The 18,544-nt window shown below is 33.0% G+C and overlaps 1 protein-coding gene across 1 annotated transcript; it reads left to right on the top strand.

Annotated features, from left to right (window-relative positions):
• Positions 1–14,557: 14,557 nt before the first annotated feature.
• On the top strand, positions 14,558–17,448 carry LOC144562448 (uncharacterized). The gene is made up of 9 exons (XM_078311677.1): positions 14,558–14,681; positions 14,906–15,082; positions 15,321–15,419; positions 15,648–15,752; positions 15,839–15,925; positions 16,059–16,193; positions 16,764–16,823; positions 16,900–16,984; positions 17,111–17,448. The coding sequence occupies exons 1-9, from the start codon at positions 14,622–14,624 to the stop codon at positions 17,167–17,169; spliced, it is 867 nt and encodes a 288-aa protein (XP_078167803.1). The 5' UTR covers positions 14,558–14,621; the 3' UTR covers positions 17,170–17,448.
• Positions 17,449–18,544: the final 1,096 nt, after the last annotated feature.

The following is an 18,544-nucleotide window of genomic DNA, read 5'->3' as shown; positions in this document are numbered from 1 at the left end:
TTTCTTTTTTTATATGTATATTTATGAACCTGAATTAGTTTTTGGCTCTTCTTGGAGCATTGATTTTTTCTTTCTTTTACATTATCCAGATATTTCCTGATGATGTGTCATTGAATGAAATATTTGACATGCACCCGTATGTTCTTTCTAACAAGTGAAATTTGTGCAAGTACCGATCGAACTGGTTATGCATGTGTCTTAGCAAATTATTTGAGCATCTATCTAGCTTTATGGAAAGGAAAATTAATTAAACAGGTGTTATGATTAAAGTAAAATGTTAATTAATTTGTGTAAAAGCAAGTATAGAGGACCAGTTCACATCTAATGAAATTGAGATCTAGCTGCTATTAAACTCTACAGTTGTGTGCCTGGGTAGGTTATGTGCTTCTACTTTGTTATAAAGGAAATGCATGCCTTGGTGAATTTGTAAGGACGGATGCTGGATGCATACTGAATTGGAGCATAATAAATCTATTCACTCGAGGCTTCAAACGATGTATTGTACAATATATAAGATACATTAGTGGATTGAAATTTGGTGTGTATGTTAGCCAATTTCTTTCACTTTAGGAAAGCTCCTCTATAGAACTGGCAACAGGAAGGATCAATAGTAAAGGGGAAGGCACGTATGACCATATTAATGCAGCAAAAGCAAAAGGCATGCAGCATAGTGGCTAGTTGCACCGCTTCCTTCCTGCTGCTTCATACCGCTTGATCAGTGGTAACACACACAGCTCTTGTTCGTTGAGAAAGACGTAGTTGATCAGGTCCAGAGCATAAAAGGAATACACATTCGTACCGATCAATTGCTAGGAGCTAGGGGTGTCAATGGATACGATACAGGTAGGGTGGAATTATTTTCATCCCCATACTCACTAAGAATTGACCTTATTCGTACTCTACTCATGTCCGTTAAGAATTTTCCTTACCCTACCCTACCTATATCCGTTAAGATTAGCGGATAACGAAACAAATGTAAACGAATAATGAATAATACAAATACATTAGTTTTATTATTTTTACAAATAAACCATCAAAACTTATCATGTCATACATATGCAATTATAATTACTAATATAAAATTAAAATATAAATATGCAATTAATTATAAGTAATAGTTTTTTATTAAGCAAAAAAAATCACAAATATCTCTTCTAATAAATTCAATTATTTAACTAAATAATGAATTAACATTCAAATAAAAAAGTAAAATGTTTAGCATAATATTATTCTTATGATATAATTTATTTTATATAATTACCCGTTACACAACGGGTACGAAATAACATTTATTCGTACCCATATCCGTTTATCTAACGAAAAAAAAAACCTTACCCATACTCATACTCAATAAATTTGAAAAAAAAATCTTATCTATATCCGTCTTATTGAATACAATACAAGTAGAGTACACAGGTGTCATTGACATCTCTACTAGGAGCAGAAGCCAACATTAAATGCTGTACCTTTTCACATACTGGCACTACCTTTTTTGTCACTTTTCCAATCCGGCACTAATTAAAACGAGGGAAATCGAAGCAATACGTACGTCACTTTTTCCTATTACGAGAAATATGAAATCACTTCGTTTAGCCATAGGAACATAGCTTTACAATTAACATATAGAAATAATTACTAAATTGAACTCAGTAAAAAGAGTCCTGAATGGAAGGAAGCCATCGCTACATAGCCCAAGCCGCGTGTTACGAATTTAGACGAGAAATCGGGATATCTAAAATCGAATGCTTTCCATGCGGATGTAAACGATTTCCTTCCTATTCCCCTTTCTCTGCATGCATGCCACCAGAGGCAGAGTCAGACATTCCAACCCGACATTTTTATTTTTATCCCATTAAAAATTCATTTTAATAATAATAATCAAAGTTTAGCAACAATTTTAAAAATACCTCACCCGTGGAAATTTTTCACGGGCTAGAATTTTAATTCCCATTTTTTTTTTTTTTTAAAAAAAGAAAATTTGTTTTTATTTTTTATTTTTTGTATTGAAATATTAGAAATGTTGGATATATTTCTTTGAAAATAGATGGAATACAATATCATTTTATTTATTAGAAAGACTGTAACAAATAACCCGGATCAATATTTTTCAGGTCGGATTTTTCGCGGCTGTAAGAAAAATTAATATATTTCTGTATGTGTTATTGAAAAAAAAATAAAAATGCTTAGATTCTGAGTTATTGATCCCGGTTTAAAAGTCACTTCTATGTAATCTAGAAAATATTGTGATCCTTCTAGGACATTTAATTTATGGAAAGTTGTATCTATTTTTGAAAAAAAATAAAAACTTTAAGTTATTTAATAATTATTATTCAAAAAGAATTCTCAAAATAGATACAACTTTTTATAAATTAAATGTCCTAGAAGAATCACAATATTTTCTAGATTACATAGAAGTGACTTTTGAACCGGGATCAATAACTCAGAATCTAAGCATTTTTATTTTTTTCCAATAACACATACAGAAATATATTAATTTTTCTTACAGCCGCGAAAAATCCGACCTGAAAAATATTAATCCGGGTTATTTGTTACAGCCTTTCTAATAAATCAAATTATATTGTATTCCATCTATTTTCAAAGAAATATGTCCAACATTTCTAATATTTCAATACAAAAAATAAAAAATAAAAACAAATTTTGGTTTTATAAAAAAGAAAAAAAATGGGAATTAAAATTTTAGCCCGTGGAAAATTTCCACGGGTGAGGTATTTTTAAAATTGTTGCTCAACTTTGGTTATTATTATTAAAATAATTTTTTAATGGGGTAAAAATAAAAATGTCGGCATTCGAACTATAAGGATCAATCATATATAATTTTTCTACGTAATTGTATATAAATCATATATAAATATAAAAAAATTAAAAAAAAATGGAGATCAATTGACCCCATTCATTCTTCGTAGCTCTGCCATTAATGCCACCTCATGTCGCCCGGGAAGTGGAAATAGAATTAGCTGAGAAATGAGGGGACGGGTTTAATTCGGATGTGGGTTTGATGGGATGATTCGGATTGTGGATTGAACGGCAGGATAGGACGTTCTCTTCTCGGATTTTACTTTTTCATGCAATGATTCAGGGATGCTAATTATTATTTAAATTTTTTATCTATTTTTTATCTAGTATAAAATTTATTTATTTTTATTTTAAAATCTATAAGAGTTTACAATTTAAATGTACTGAATTATTTTTTTTCAAAAAAAAAAAAAAACAAATTTCGTATTACACTACTACATAAATGGCGACCATACACAGTTAAAAATCATAATGAAACACGTTTCTGCAACCGTGTCCACGCACATTATGTATGAAAGTGTCAATAGATTGTAAACGGGTGCGGAATAGTGTCTCTATAAACTTTACATACACGGTTACTACAGAAGAATCGTGTTAGATCTAAAAAAACAGAGGATTCAAATGCCTTCATTTTTTGTGCCTCCATCATGCCTCCATTTTTAAAAACTATAATAATTCAAAATTTAAAACTTAAAAGTCAAAATAAAACCGCTGGATATGATATACATCATTTTATCTATGCACATGTAAAAAATTATGACATTTCAATTTTATTTTGATTGTCATCAGGAGCTTGGAAAAAACTAATTTTTAGATTATAGATTTTAAATCTCACCAAAATAGTTTTCGAATTTTTAAATTGCATGAAGAATGGCTTAAGAATGTCTTCAATTTTATGCGTTGATAAATTAATTTATTTTTAATTGGAATTTGATGTTGTGAAAGATCATGGAAAAAAGAAAAAAAAAACCAACCAAATTTGAGATCTAGTAGAATGCACAAATACTTTTATATCTGGGTATGGCGAGGAATTAGGGTTTGGATCACGGGCAGGGTACGGGCGGGCCGGGCATACCCGGGGACGGGCACGGGTACGGCGGGTATACGGGTACCACGGGCCGGGCATCACGGTTTTTTTTTTCAAAAACCCTGTCTTGCCCGTCTTATACCCGTGCCCGTTGTACCCGCGGGGGGCCGGGCGGTCCGGTTTTTTTTTCTTTTTTTTTACGGTGTTGTACGAATATTATTACGTGTTTATAATTCGACTTTTAAAATCTGAATAGTTCAATATCAAATAGTGTATATAAATAAATAAAATTTGTAACTTATATATAAAAATTATTTGTGCGAAAAGTTTGTATATTTATTCGGCTAAGTACAAATCTATTTATTTATTTCTTTACACGTGTTTATAATTTATTTATATCTCGAAATTTTTAGTTTACATTTTAAATTGATAATATATTTTCTAAACGTTCATTTTAAATTGATAATATATTTTTTAAACGTTCATTTATTTTTAATAGGTTAAATAAAATATAAATAAAAAATATATTAAAACAATATAAACGAGGGGGAAATTTGAAAATTTTTAAAATTTTGAATATAAACAGGTACGGGTACACGGGTATAGGGTACAAGGGTACAAGGGCACGGGCACGGGTACACGGGTTCACGGGCACGAGCTCACGGGTATGGGTAAACGGGTACTACGGTCCGGGTATTTTACCGAAAAACCGGGTCTGGCCCGTTTAATGCCCTTACCCGTGTACCCGTTTACCCGTCCTATACCCGAGCTTGGGCATGGGTACCCCGGGCATAGGGCACGGGCGGACCGGGCACAGGTTGCCCGCCTCGGGTTTTGTTAATACACTAGTATGAATGATTTCTAGACGTTGATTTTTGAACCTATCGATTCACATAAAAAAATTGAAATGTAATATTTTTTTATAAGCTCATAGAGAAAATAACATAGATCATATCCAATGGTTTTATTTTGACTTTAAAGTTTTAAATTTTGAGTTATTAAAGTTTTTTAAAATGAAAGTATGGTGAAGACAAAAAATAAAGGCATTTGAACTCTCCACGGAAAAAAAAAAAAAAAAAAAAAAACGCTAAAACAGGAGATTTACACACAGTCAGAATAACTGTATATGATAGCAAGTGTTATATACACATTCCACTAAAGAAACTGCGTTTGATTTAAGGAAATCATACACGGTTGCTTCATATAAACTATGTTACTCTCTTACATGGTTTGTTTTCAAGAACCGTATATGAATTGTATTTCTCTTTTATACAATTGATAATGGGCTAGCTCCATATCTACTAGTTATTAAATATACAATATTACACATTCATATATATCCATAATTCAAAAAATATTTAACATTTACAGCATACATAGAACAATATTAATATTCAATATTCAACATTCAACATACAAAGCATACATAAAATAATATTTAATATTCAATATTTAACATACATAAACATCCATAATTCAACAAATATTCAATATACATATACACATACATGTCCCCAAATATATATTTAACAAATATTATACTACTTAGCAGTGTATGAATGATCATGTGGCAGTGTCTAAAAGATTATGTGGCGTGTTCTCAAATAGGCTGTTGAGTTTGATCTATCTTTCGTATTTAGCTTACCTTGATGTTTAAACTCTTTCGCAAACCGCAACTTATTTTAAAGAGAGTTTGTGTAAGAGATTAAACAGCAAAAAAAGCTAAGTATGAAAAGGTAGATCAAACCCATCAGTGAGATTTTAGAGACATGTACGAGTCAAAACAGAACCCCTTTTTTTTCTTTTCCCTTTTTATTGCAACCATGCTCACTCCTTTTCCTTTTCCTATTTTTCTTATGGGTCAACGGGGTTCTGAATCGTACAACCTCCTTCTGAGTGACCAACTCATCGATCCTTCCTAGAACCTTATTCAAGTTTCGACTCATCTTGAATCGAAAAACTGGATTTTCAGAGAAAAAGCCACTTAGATTCCAGATCTTGTGGCTGTGTCTCACGGCATCGTGGCGTCGGTACTCGTCAAGAATGTCGTCAGCATCATTGGCAGCTGATTTCAGCTTGGCCAACCAGGATCTCACCGACAGTTTAGTATTGATCCCATGCTCCTCGGCGTCGGCAAGTACGTCCTTCACCTCAAGCAGCTTGTCTTCGAGCCTCTTGCGCAGGTCACCAATGCCCCACATCTCCTTGATTCTTTGCGCCAGTAAGTATTCTAATTCCTTCACCACAATTGAAACCAGAGATGATAGCAACAGGTCTGTCATCGCTAAATTGGAAGCGTCTTTAGTGACAAGAGTTAATTTTAAGGGCACTTTCTTGTCTCTCAGAGCAGAATTGTTTAGGCGAGAAGAAAGATGAGAATTAATTGAGTTTATGTAAGGGAAATGGAGTGGAGAGAATGCAAAGTATGAGATTCTTTCCTTTGTTTGTTACGTGAATTGTAGTATAACTTATTTTTAAGAGTTAATTTTTTATGAAAGGGAATTGGAGTGGAGAGAATGCAAAGTATAACTTCTTCAATTTTCTATTTACCTTTACACTTTTTGTTATATTTAATATATCCCTTAACTATTCTTATTCTTTTTTATTTACCTATATAATTAATTACTCACATTTAAATTTATTAAGATCTATATTTTTCCATTATACACTTGCCTTTACTTATGGAGTTTTGTATGCTTTTATTCACAACTTGAATAAACCTGTTGTGTATGAATAAACTTGTAGAAGCTTCAATAAACTTTTGCAAACGATTTTTTTTCAGACTCAAAGTTATTTTTTTTAAAGTAAATAAATTAACCCTATTTTTAAAAGCTCGATCTGATATGTCCAACAGGAAATTAGATCTTCGGTAACATTTGTTGACACATATTGTATGTTGCTATCCACTTAGATTTTTTTTTTGAGATATAATTAATTCATTAGACCAGAAATTCAATGTTGAATATGTTTTTTATTTGGAATTTCTAACTAAGCAGAAGTGGTCCAGTTGGCTTACATTGTTTTCAATTCTTATAATTAGTTTGATTTGGTTATAGTTGATTTGGCTCAAAATTACTAGCTGTGCATAATAACTATGAGTTGGTTTCATTAATTTCATCACCTTAGTTATAAATATATTTTGTTTTTGACTATATTATATTATGGGTAAGGCTACGGTGCTATGGATTGCATAGAGGACTACGGTGTTATGGCTCAATATTCGAGTTTTTAAAATCGTAACGGTCGATCTGAACCATTCATCTTGTTCTCCATATTAATATGTATTTGGAGACTAAATTTTACATTTTTTTTAGAGAAAAGGTTTCTGTCCACTGAGTTTTGTCCACCATCTGTCCACAACCTTATCCAACTTCCATTCTAACTGTCGGTCCCCCACTTTCTTCTAACGAGCTCTCTTTCTCTCTTCTTTCTCTCTTTCTGATCTCTCTTTCTCTCTTCTTTCTCTCTTTCTCATCTCTCTTTCTCTCTCCTTTCTCTCTTTCTCATCTCTCTTTCTCTCTTCTTTCTCTCTTTCTGATCTCTCTTTCTCTCTTCTCTCTTTCTCTCTTCTTTCAATTGAATATCTCTTTCTCTCTTTCTGATCTCTCTTTCCGATCTCTCATTCCCCTTATTCGATCCAGATCTACACGACACCGCCTATGACAAGATGAAGAAGGCGCTGGTGTTGAAGTCCATTAGCGACAAAGGAAGGGATGGGAATAAGACTTCCATCAATAAAGCGGCTACCAGTATCATTGGGAGCACATAGATATCCACATACTCAAGGTTACACTTATTCTTATAATTTTCTGTAGATTTATGATATTTTGACAAATTTCTTTCTGAAATATTACGATTTTGTGATTTTCCAGTTTAGATTTGCGATTTTGATATTTTAAAAATGTGAAGTACATTTTTGGTAGGATTTGTTATTTAAGTTACAGCATTGAATGATGAATTTTACAGTATTGGTGCATATTGAAAGTTTCTGGATGTTTGAAAATTTGAATGACATTTTTTATAAGATTTGTTATTTAAGTTACAGCATTGAATGATGAATTTTACAGTATTGGTGCATATTGAAAGTTTCTGGATGTTTGAAAATTTGAATGACATTTTTTATAAGATTTGTTATTTAAGTTACAGCATTGAATGATAAATTTTACAAGATTGGTGCAAGTGAAATGACACTTTTTCTTTATGTTTTAAAAATTGTTATTATATTATTTTAAGCAATGTCCTAACAGCAAGGTCCTAACACTGATCCTTTTCAAGCAAGGTCCTAACAGCGCCAAACGGGTGGCAGCGACGGAGTACGAGCATACGACAGGTGGGGGCAGAGACTGGATTTGCTCTTGCTACTGGTACTAATACTTACAAGAGGGAAGTTAGGGCTGAAACTGGAGGGTTGCTTTTCGGGGCAAGAAAGGAGGTAGAATTGATCTACACGGCTTTGATTTTGCCGTTAAAGATCAAATCGCGGTCTGAATCCGAATCCGGATTTGATCTACACGTCCTTTGATAGATTTATATATGTCTCAAGGTAATTAAATGCAGTTCTTTTCTCTTTTGATCAAACTGATTTTGAATTTTGATTTTCCTAATTAATGCATAGGTGACAAACGAAGAGGAACAGCAGCCTCAATCATTGATTTTCCTTCATCAATTTGTTGTTTGTTTTACCTTTGCTCTTCACGAATTTTTGAGTTCAATGGGATTGGAGATCTATTTTTAATCGTGTCTGGTAAATTTACTACAAATTTCGAAAGATTTTCAAGTTTGATTACATTGCACAATCGTCTCTGGTAATTTTCAAGTAGTAGCAGCTCAATTGTCTATGGTAATTTTACATGATACATGGAGTAATTTGATACATGAAGTAATTTTACTTTACTGGATATATGAAGTAATTTTACAGGATACGTGAAGTAAATTTACAGGATACATGAAGTAATTTGATATATTAAGTAATTTTACTAGATATATGAAGTAATTTTGCAGGATACATTAAGTAATTTGATATATGAAGTAATTTTACTGGATATATAAGTAATTTTACAGGATATATGAATCAATTTTACTTTACTGGATACATGAAGTAATTTTACAGTATACAGGAAGTAATTTGATATATGAAGTAATTTTACTGGATATATGAAGTAATTTTACTTTACTTGATACATCATTGATTTTGATTTGAATGTTTTTGATAGTTTGTTTTGTAGTTGGTTGAAATGGTTCTGAGTGTCATGCAATTTGAGACGCCTGTCAAGGATAAATGGTTCTTCATTAATCCTTATTTGTCTGTAAGTATCTTTTTATTTTTGCTGTTGAAATACTTGAGTACTCTTTAATGCGTTTTATTTTGTATGATACAGGTTTGTATGCATGATTACACTGCATATGCTTTTCAGTTAGGTAAATAACTTGTAAGATTATTTTGTAATTCTTATTTGTTATAAATCGAATTTGTTTCATTGTTTATTTTATTATTATGCAGAATGACATCTCAAAAGAACGTGTTGTTCTTGTGATGAGGCTTCTTATTCATCCGAACAATGAACACATGAGGTTTTTAATGTAAAAGTTATTTGTCCATAGTTTTTTTTGTTGCTATTATGCTATTTTGAATGTTGCGGTGAATATTTTTATCTTGTGTTGAACAGATGTTGTTTGTGGTGAACAGATTTTGTGTGATGATGGATGTATGTATAGATTTAGCAATTTTATAGTATACATGGTATTATTTTATGGTTTATATTTTGCAATTTTACAATATACATGATTGTTTGCAGGTTGTAGTTTAAACTGAAATGTAGCATTTTTTACATTTTTTACATTTTACAGTATAGACAATTCAATTGAAAATTTACAGTGTTATTTGAAAATTTTACAGTATACAAGATTCAATTTTACAATATATATTTTACAGTATACAAGATTCAATTGAAAATTCTACTGTATACAAGATTCAATTTTACAGTATACAAGATTTAATTTTACAATATACAAGATTCAATTGTAAATTTTACTATGTAGAAGATTCAATTTTACAGTATACAAGATTCAATTTTACAGTATACGAGATTCAACCCAGTGCAGACGCTAATAACTCTAACTGTTAATAACCGCTAATAACTAACTCTAACTGCCAATAACTTCCTATAACTACAATTTTCGAAAGTACAGTTTGAAAGTACATTTATTTTGTCATATTGTGCAAGTTGGAATCTTTTTCTAACTATCATGGGACCACTTCAAATAGTTGTTGGATGTTTTGAGATTAACTGATATTTTTTATGTGATATATTGTATAATTATACAGCATGTAGAAGTAATTTTACAGTATTCGCGCAAGTCAAAGCTGTGGACAAATGGTGGACAAAAGGCTGTGGACAATTAGACGCTTTCTTTTTTTTAAATTTTTTACTATCTCTTTAGATAAGTACGTAGAAAATCAGTTGATTTAAAAAATTCTGCATCATTCAGATATTTAATTCTCTATCTATCTAAAAAATAGTAAAAAAATTTTCAAAAAATGTAAAATTTGGTCTTCAAACACATTAATATGGAAAACAAGATGAACAGTTCAGATCAACCGTTAGAATTTTAAAAACTTGAATATTGAGCCATAGCACCATAGCTCTCTATGCAACCCATAGCACCGTAGCCTTACCTTATATTATAGGATCACGCCCAGTCTAGTGAAGGTTGCAAAATTCAAAATAATCATATATATACCTACACCGGATGGTTTGAAAGTTTTGATCCTACTAAAAATAAATTATCCCTTTTTAGTATATTCGTTTTACAGTGGCAAAATTCCAAATTCACGCACTCCATGTCTCCATTCTCATTTCAAATACGGAGAGAGAATCCCTATCAGCTGCTCTGCTCTGCGAACCAGATCCAGTAACCTGTATCGTGCTACAGTGAAAAGGCACGAGCTTTACACTATCTTCTTGGCTTTGGTGCTTGAAAAGAGAAACCAGAGAAAAGAGAAAAGACAAGTTGAAAAGATTACAATCTTTTACTAAACCCCCTCTCATTTTCTTCTCTTCAATCAAGAAAAGAGATGCCATTCTTTTCTTCATGGTGAAGCCACCTTTTGGGAAGTTGGGAAGAAAGAGCGAGATAATAAAAGAGGTACCAAAGAAAAAGCTGGAGACTAAAAGCTGATTCCTTTCAGAGAGAGAGAGAGACCTGCTTTTTTTTTTTTTTTTGATTGGAAGCCCTTAGGCATGATATATTAAATAAACAAGGTCAATTACAAAGAAACTTTCCCAGGAAGGGCCAATAATATCTAAAAGATTCAATTGAAATCTTCTAAAAATTAAATCTAACATCCTACTACTGAATTGAAAAAAACAACACGACTTAGAAACTATCTAAATTAAACCTAAAGCAGCTCCTTGAATTAAAATCCCAACTAAATAGGGTGCTTGCTGCAAATTTCCCTTTCGTCTTCGTCTGACAGCTCCCCCTATGGAATTCATCTGTTACCAGTCAGTTGACTCCATGCCGCGCGATTTGAAAACAAATCTCCCGTCCAATTTTGCAACACTTATGAAGCCTACTGACACAGCAACTCCAGAGGCTATATCTCAATGCTTTCATCCAGTATCAAATGCGAAGAAAAGAGGATTGATCTCTTGCTCCATTGTTGGGATACCAAGAGAGAGACCTGCTAGTGGTGAACTGAGCAGTTACCTTTTCATAGCGCCTTCGTCTCTAAAAAGTTGCCATCTTTTACTTTTTGATAGGGGTTTCTTCTTTTGTTTCAAATTTGGGGGTTTTGGTGAAAAGAGTTGTGCTTTTTGAAGCAAAAATCGTTTGTGGGTTTTGAGAGAAAAGGTTAAAAATGGCGGGAGGATCTGCACCGCGACCAAGCAAGACGAGTTGCAACCACATCCGGTGAAGGATCAGTTGCCTAATGTCTCCTATTGCATCACTAGCCTCCTCCTTGGCGTACGTTTGGTATACTCTGTTTTTGTCTATTATGCTCTGTTCTTGCTCCTGTTCAATTATTAACTTACCTTCCAAACTAGCAATCAGTTGGGTCACTTTTGTGAAGTTTTCTTATATTTTGTCATGTATGTTTTTAGTGATGATTATTGTACAGTTCAAAAAACCATGTAGTACTATGCAAACACAAAATATATTATTTCCCCCCTTGTTTTAAGGAAATTTGGTATTACACTTCCGTACTTTTTGCCAAGCTATGATATGTCACCATCTAATGGACCCATTACAGTTCAAATCTTTTGCAATTATACATTTAGATAAGGATTTTTTATATTGATTCCATGCAATCATTAATTTTTATCATTTTAGCTGATTATGTTAATTTGTTTAAATTTTTTCTGTTCGTGTAGCCAAGGCAATTCTTCTCGGTTTCCAGCATTTTCTTGTAATGCTCGGCACCACCGTAATAATCCCCACAGCTCTTGTACCTCAAATGGGAGGAGACAATGTAATTCTCCAATTTCATCCTTTATATATACATATATTCTCCTCCGTGGTGTCAATTTATTAGCAAAATGTTTACTTGCCTATTGAATTTAGGATGACAAATCGAAATTTGTTCAGACGATTCTGTTCGTATCCAGCATAAACACTCTGTGCCAAACCTTCTTCGGGACCCGCTTACCGGTCGTCATTGGTAGTTGATATCAATCATTGGTATTTAACTAAAATATAATTAATTATTAAACCGTATCCTTATCCGTTGTAACTTTTCGGATACAAATACGGATGCGAATACAAATAGTTAATTATTAAACAATATTCTTATCCGTTATAACTTTTCGAATATGGATACAAATGCCGATAGTCTCGGATACAAATACAAATCAGATAATTTAAGTAATTTTCCGAATTCAGATCTGAACGAAATCGGATAATATCTTATTCATTTATACCCCTATATAAAGGAATCAAACTTTTATCCCGCTCTGGACCCTAAAATCTTCAGGACTGACCCTGCCAGCAAGGTGGAGGTAGGAGTGGAGGTTGGTGGTGGTGTGGAGAATTCGGGAGGATATGAATGCGCGACTTGAAAGGTGGAGGTCTAGCTTACCAACTTTTAAATTGTCCATAAAGGACCTCCATCCGGATCTAATTCTTCATTAGGGGTGTCAATGGTACTTTTTTAGCCGTTTACCCGACCCGTATCGTATTCGATAAGGCGGGTATAGGTAAGGTTTTTTTTTTGTTAGCTTATTGGGTATGGGTATGGGTAAGAATTTTTTTTCGTTAAATAAATGGGTAAGAGTATGGGTAATGATTATTTCGTACCCGTTACCCTATAGGGTAATTATAAAATTCAAATATATATTCAATTCAATTTTCAACCCACTTAAATGTATATTTAATTCAATTTCTATCCCACTTAAATGTATATTCGTGTTTCTGAATTTTTATTCTTTATAAAAAAATAATTTAGTTGGAATTGATTGCACATTTATTTTATTTTTTTATTAGAAATGCAATTATATATGTTAAAATGAATGAGTTTTTGATGTTTAATTTATAAAATATAATAAAACTAATTATTATACTAGTATTATCCGTTATTCACCCGCTACCGTTTCGTTACCCGATAATATTAACGGGTAAGGGTAGGGTAGGGTAGGGTAAGATCAATTTTTAATGGGTATGGGTAGGGTATGAGTAAGGTCAATTTTAATGAGTATGGGTATGAAAATGTCTCCACCCGATCCGTACCGTACCCATTGACACCCCTATTCTTCATGGCTAAAATAGTAATTTGGCGTCATTTAAACTTCCTAAGAGTTAAAATAGTCATTACCCTTTTTTGAAAAAAAATTCAGCAATTAAAGCGTTTATGTGTATACACTATACAGTGTATACATAACATATATATTTTCTTTTGAGCTCTTTAGCTAGAGGTTTCGTATAGGTAGCCAGGATTCTGTCTTTTTTGGAGGTACCACTTATCTTAATATTTACGTGACAGCCCCTGAATCAGGTATATCGAAACCATTTTCAAAACCTGGGCACATCTTCTATGACAGTTCAATTATTTTATTAAATAAAACAAGATTAGAAAATGATGTTTTGAATAACATAAAAAAAGAAAAAAAGAAAAGAAAGGCTTTGTTGTAAAATAAACTGCTTGCTCTGATGCATCTGTAAAACAAGAGCAATTGACAACTAATTAATTTGTATAAGATAAAGTCTTGCGTATATAAAGCTTCTTGAGTATACTTTTTTGAAATTTTGTGTACTTTGTGTGTAGGAGCTTTAATTTGTTGTATATAGAAACTTTAGTTTATTTTGCTTTATTAACATTTAATGTAGAATGAATGTCAAAGTTCATTTTCTTGTATGTTGTGTATGTGGTACGAACAACTAAATTGCATTTAGAGAAAGATGCGTTTAATTTTCCTTTTCATTTATAAGGTTTATATATAGAGCACCACACAAAAAAAAAATCTGAATGTAACTTAATTTTATAACGGAATAATATGCAAATTCTGTAAACTGAATAAAAATAATAAGATAATTAAATATCTCTTTGACCATACATGGTATATGTATATAGATGTCATAGGAAGACTAAGGGTGTGCTCCAGACGAGTGGAACCGAGGGGAGGGGAAGGGAGAAACACGGGCGGAGGGAAGATTTCACTGGGCCCGTGGGTTCACCCTGCTCCAGAAGAGGTGAAATGGAAAGGAAGCGGAGGAGGGTGGGGGTGGGGAGGAGGAGGCGTCGAAGAAAACGAAGACGGAGGAGGCCTGTTCAGACGATGAATCCATGTCAGATTATCGTGCTGAGAAGGAGGACAAAGTCAGGGAATACCAGATTTTATTTTGGGTAAATACAGGCGCTCTATTGCCTTCTCTCCCCAATTACTTGTTATTTAGGGAATTGGGGCAGCAGTTTCCTTTGGGTAATTAATTGGAGAAATCCAATCCAATCCAACTATTTATTTATTTTATGTATTAGAGGAGGAGTTGAACTTCAGACGGAGACTTAATAAAAGAAGATAGCAAAGTATATACAAGTATTAAACAAACAAAAGTTGATAAATGTTGCAGCAATTAAAAGGGGATCGTGATCGTGCAGCAAGGATTTCCTCTGAGAAGGATGTACTCGAGTTGTTATCTAATTTTGAGATGCAAAAGTTTTGGCAAATGGATTGGCATAAGGAGTGGCACATTCTCCCAAATTCAGGTGGTTTGTCAGACTACCAGCACTTGGCTATCTACTACTCTGTAAGTACACAAATTTTCAAATTTCTTCTAGTTCTAACTACATATCATGTGTGTTTGCTACCTGGTTAAAAATACTAATGAGTTTCACCGAGTAACATACTATGATACCGTAACAGGAATTTCGACGGTACCAATGGAATTTTGTCTGTCCAGAAACCAATTTTTCCTCTGTTTGTTCCTCTTTGTATTCTGCTTAATTATTGATTGTGCTCATCTACTTCCCTATTCATCAATGCAGGATGATGACTCATACTATGAATATGTTCATCATTGTTTTTCCTACGACGTTGACTATAAATATCAGCAGTTCACAGAAGAGCTAAATGAAACAATTCAGGTGAACTCTCATGCTTTTGCACATTTTGCTAATGTTATGCGGCTTATGCCTTTTGACCATCATCATTGTCACCATTACCATTATATTGTTAATGATGACGGAGACTACTTAAGAAAAAGCAGAAGGGGTTATTATTAACAATTTAAAAGTAAAATGTAAAATTTTGGATGTGGACTTGCATCTATTATGTTGTTAATTTCTCGTAAATTTGTTTATTTCCTTGGTTAGTGGGACACTACTATGGCAGATGCACACGTAATAGCTGAAGGAATTTGGAAAAAACACCTGAAAGAAGTTGCTATTGATCGGAAACTTCTACATGAGAGTTATTGTGTAGGTTCCTTTTTCTTTATTGTTCTTCTTCAATCTTGCTGAAATTGTTTCATAGTTGTGCAAATAATGATTTGCTTTTGTCACAGACAGCTATTTTCCTGGGCAAGGTCAGACAAGAGGCAAAAGAGCTGATTCCATTATTTGTCGATCTCTATAAACGTGAGGTGGATGGGGTTTGTATTTTCCAGCCCTTTACTGAGGATTGTATTTATTTATTTACTTGCTTATTTTTGTATGCATGCATGATTTTTTGGTGCAAAAGACATTTTAAGTTACTCCACTCATGTAAAACTTTCACATATATAGGAGGATTTTGTGCCAGCAATGAAGGCAATCAGTCAAGATAATGGGTTGAAGTGTTACCCCCTTTGCAGAGTCGTCATCGAAAAAACCCGCGAGGAAGAGGAGGGGAACTGGCGCTGGGGGTGCTTAAGGTTCAAGGTATATAAGTTCCTTTATATTTATCTGTTTTGCAAATTTCTTATTCTATAATATCAAGGAGTTAGTTGACCTACTTAGCCTGACTATATATATTTTTCTGTCCCGTGATCTATAGTATGATGACATGAAGAAGAAATACATCGATATTCTGATAAGTTGCTGCTGCACTAATACTGCGATTGTCCTCCTTTTCAACAGTACTAATCCAATGCAATTAATGTGGTGACTTGTCAGCTTGGTATATCTAATAATTGTGAAACCCAGATTACTTGCATTAAGAATTTAACCATCTAATCTAATAGAGGTAATAAAGTTCCAAATGTGATATAAGTGAAGTGTTTTCATGCGGTCATAGTTGAGTGTCAATCCAGATGTGGATGCATAGATAGGTAGATAACTGTCAACCTGCATGGACCTACTAAAACAAATGCATGCTCAGCTGCCACACATCTGTTTATTGGGGTTTTTCTTGATCTAATAATTTAATAAGCTAAATATAAATATTTCTTCTTTATTTTATTTTTTTTCTTCTGGTTTTTGTCTTTTGTCGTGACAACACATCATGTGTAGAGAGGGGAAGCATCTCTAGATGATAACAGTCCGAAGGATCTCATCACCCGTTATTTTGAGGTAGAACAGTTTTATATTTATTTCGTATTTCACATTTGAGCAGTCTGTCTGATTTATAACAATCATTTGTTGTCAGGATCGTCCGACGCCTGGCGGAGATAGCTATATTGACTACGTCAAGCACAAGATTAGGGTTGCTCGTGAGTTGGAAATTTTAGAAGGTAGGTATATAGGTGTTGATATTAATGGTTGAAATAATATTATATGCAAAGGTTTTCTTCTTTCATTGGTATCTTTCTAATCCTCTCTCTCTCTCTCTCTCTCTCTCTCTCTGGATTGCAGTATAGTTGGTGGTAGCCTGCCATGGCAGGTCAACCTGAGCAAACATGTCAACATTGACACTTAACAAATATCATGCTTCTTGAAAAAAAACATTATGGATTTCTAACTTCTAAGTCAAGGTTATATGTTGTGTTGCTGACACTTATATAGTTGGGGAGGCTGCATTTAGATTACAACACAATCTGAAATTTTCATATTGATGGACAATTTCACTCCTCAATATTATTATGTAGCTGCTATTTACTTTCCTTCTTTGTTAGCATTTAATATAATGCCATGGTCGTTAATATAATGCTCAATTTGATGGACAATTTCACTCAATATAATGTCATGGTTCATTACTGATTTCTTTCTTTATTTGTATATTCATGAACCTGAATTAGTTTTTGGGTCTTCTTGGAGCATTGATTCTTTGTTTCTTTTACATTATCCAGATATTTCCTGATGATGTGAATGAAATATTTGACATGCACCCGTATGTTTTTTCTAACAAGTGAAATTTGTGCAAGTACCGAACTGGTTATGCATGTTACCATTTACCAAACTGTCTTAGCAAATTATGTGAGCATCTATCTAGCTTTATGGAAAAGAAAATTAATTAAACAGGTGTTATGATTAAAGTAAAATGTTAATTAATTTGTGTAAAAGCAAGTACCGTGGAAAATTGGTGTGGTGACAGGAAGAGATACAAAATCCGGATGAGATCACGATCCGGTCAACAAATTTGATGCGAAAATACAATTATAAAATGTTTAAAACAATTACAGTAAAAGGAAAACGCTGCTTGACCGTATAAACAAAAGAGTAACAATTAATGCAAAAGTTTATTATACCGATTTTGATTCGATGAGATTCTATTTGATGTGAATTGTGATGAGAGATAACATTCACTAGCTGGCTCACGATCGCCACTCACTCAGGGTAGCGACTCCAAAATGCTTAGTCTAATTAACTAGGACCCAACAACGAATGATCAGAGACTTTAGGGTCAATGTATACATTGGTATGTACTAAAATGAAATTGATGGGGGCAACTAGTTTTCTTAGCTTTCGAATTACAGAAAGTTAAAATTAGATATTAAAAGATATCGAGATCAGTTAACATAAATTTTCTGCACCGATTTCCGAAAAAGGTGTGCTTTAATTGTGAACCGATTCACGATTACAGACAATTAACACCTTGTTTGGATGGAGAGTAGAGGGTGGGAGGGAATGGAAAGGAACAAAAAGTTTCCGTTAAATTGTGTTTGATTGATAAAATTATGTTAGAGGTGAAGAGTACATGAGGTGAAAGGTTTATTCTTGTATTATTATAATTAATAATATAATCAGTTTTCCCTCAAATTGGGGTGTAACGGATGGAAATAAATTTTATTACAAATATTTTTAAAAGTTTCCATTGAATCGTGTTTGATTGATAAAATTATGTTAGAGGTGAA

The sequence above is a fragment of the Carex rostrata genome, chromosome 11 (genome assembly GCF_964058835.1).
Source record: "Carex rostrata chromosome 11, lpCarRost1.2, whole genome shotgun sequence".
In the NCBI taxonomy this organism is placed as follows: domain Eukaryota; kingdom Viridiplantae; phylum Streptophyta; class Magnoliopsida; order Poales; family Cyperaceae; genus Carex; species Carex rostrata.
This window is presented reverse-complemented; position numbering and strand designations above follow the sequence as displayed.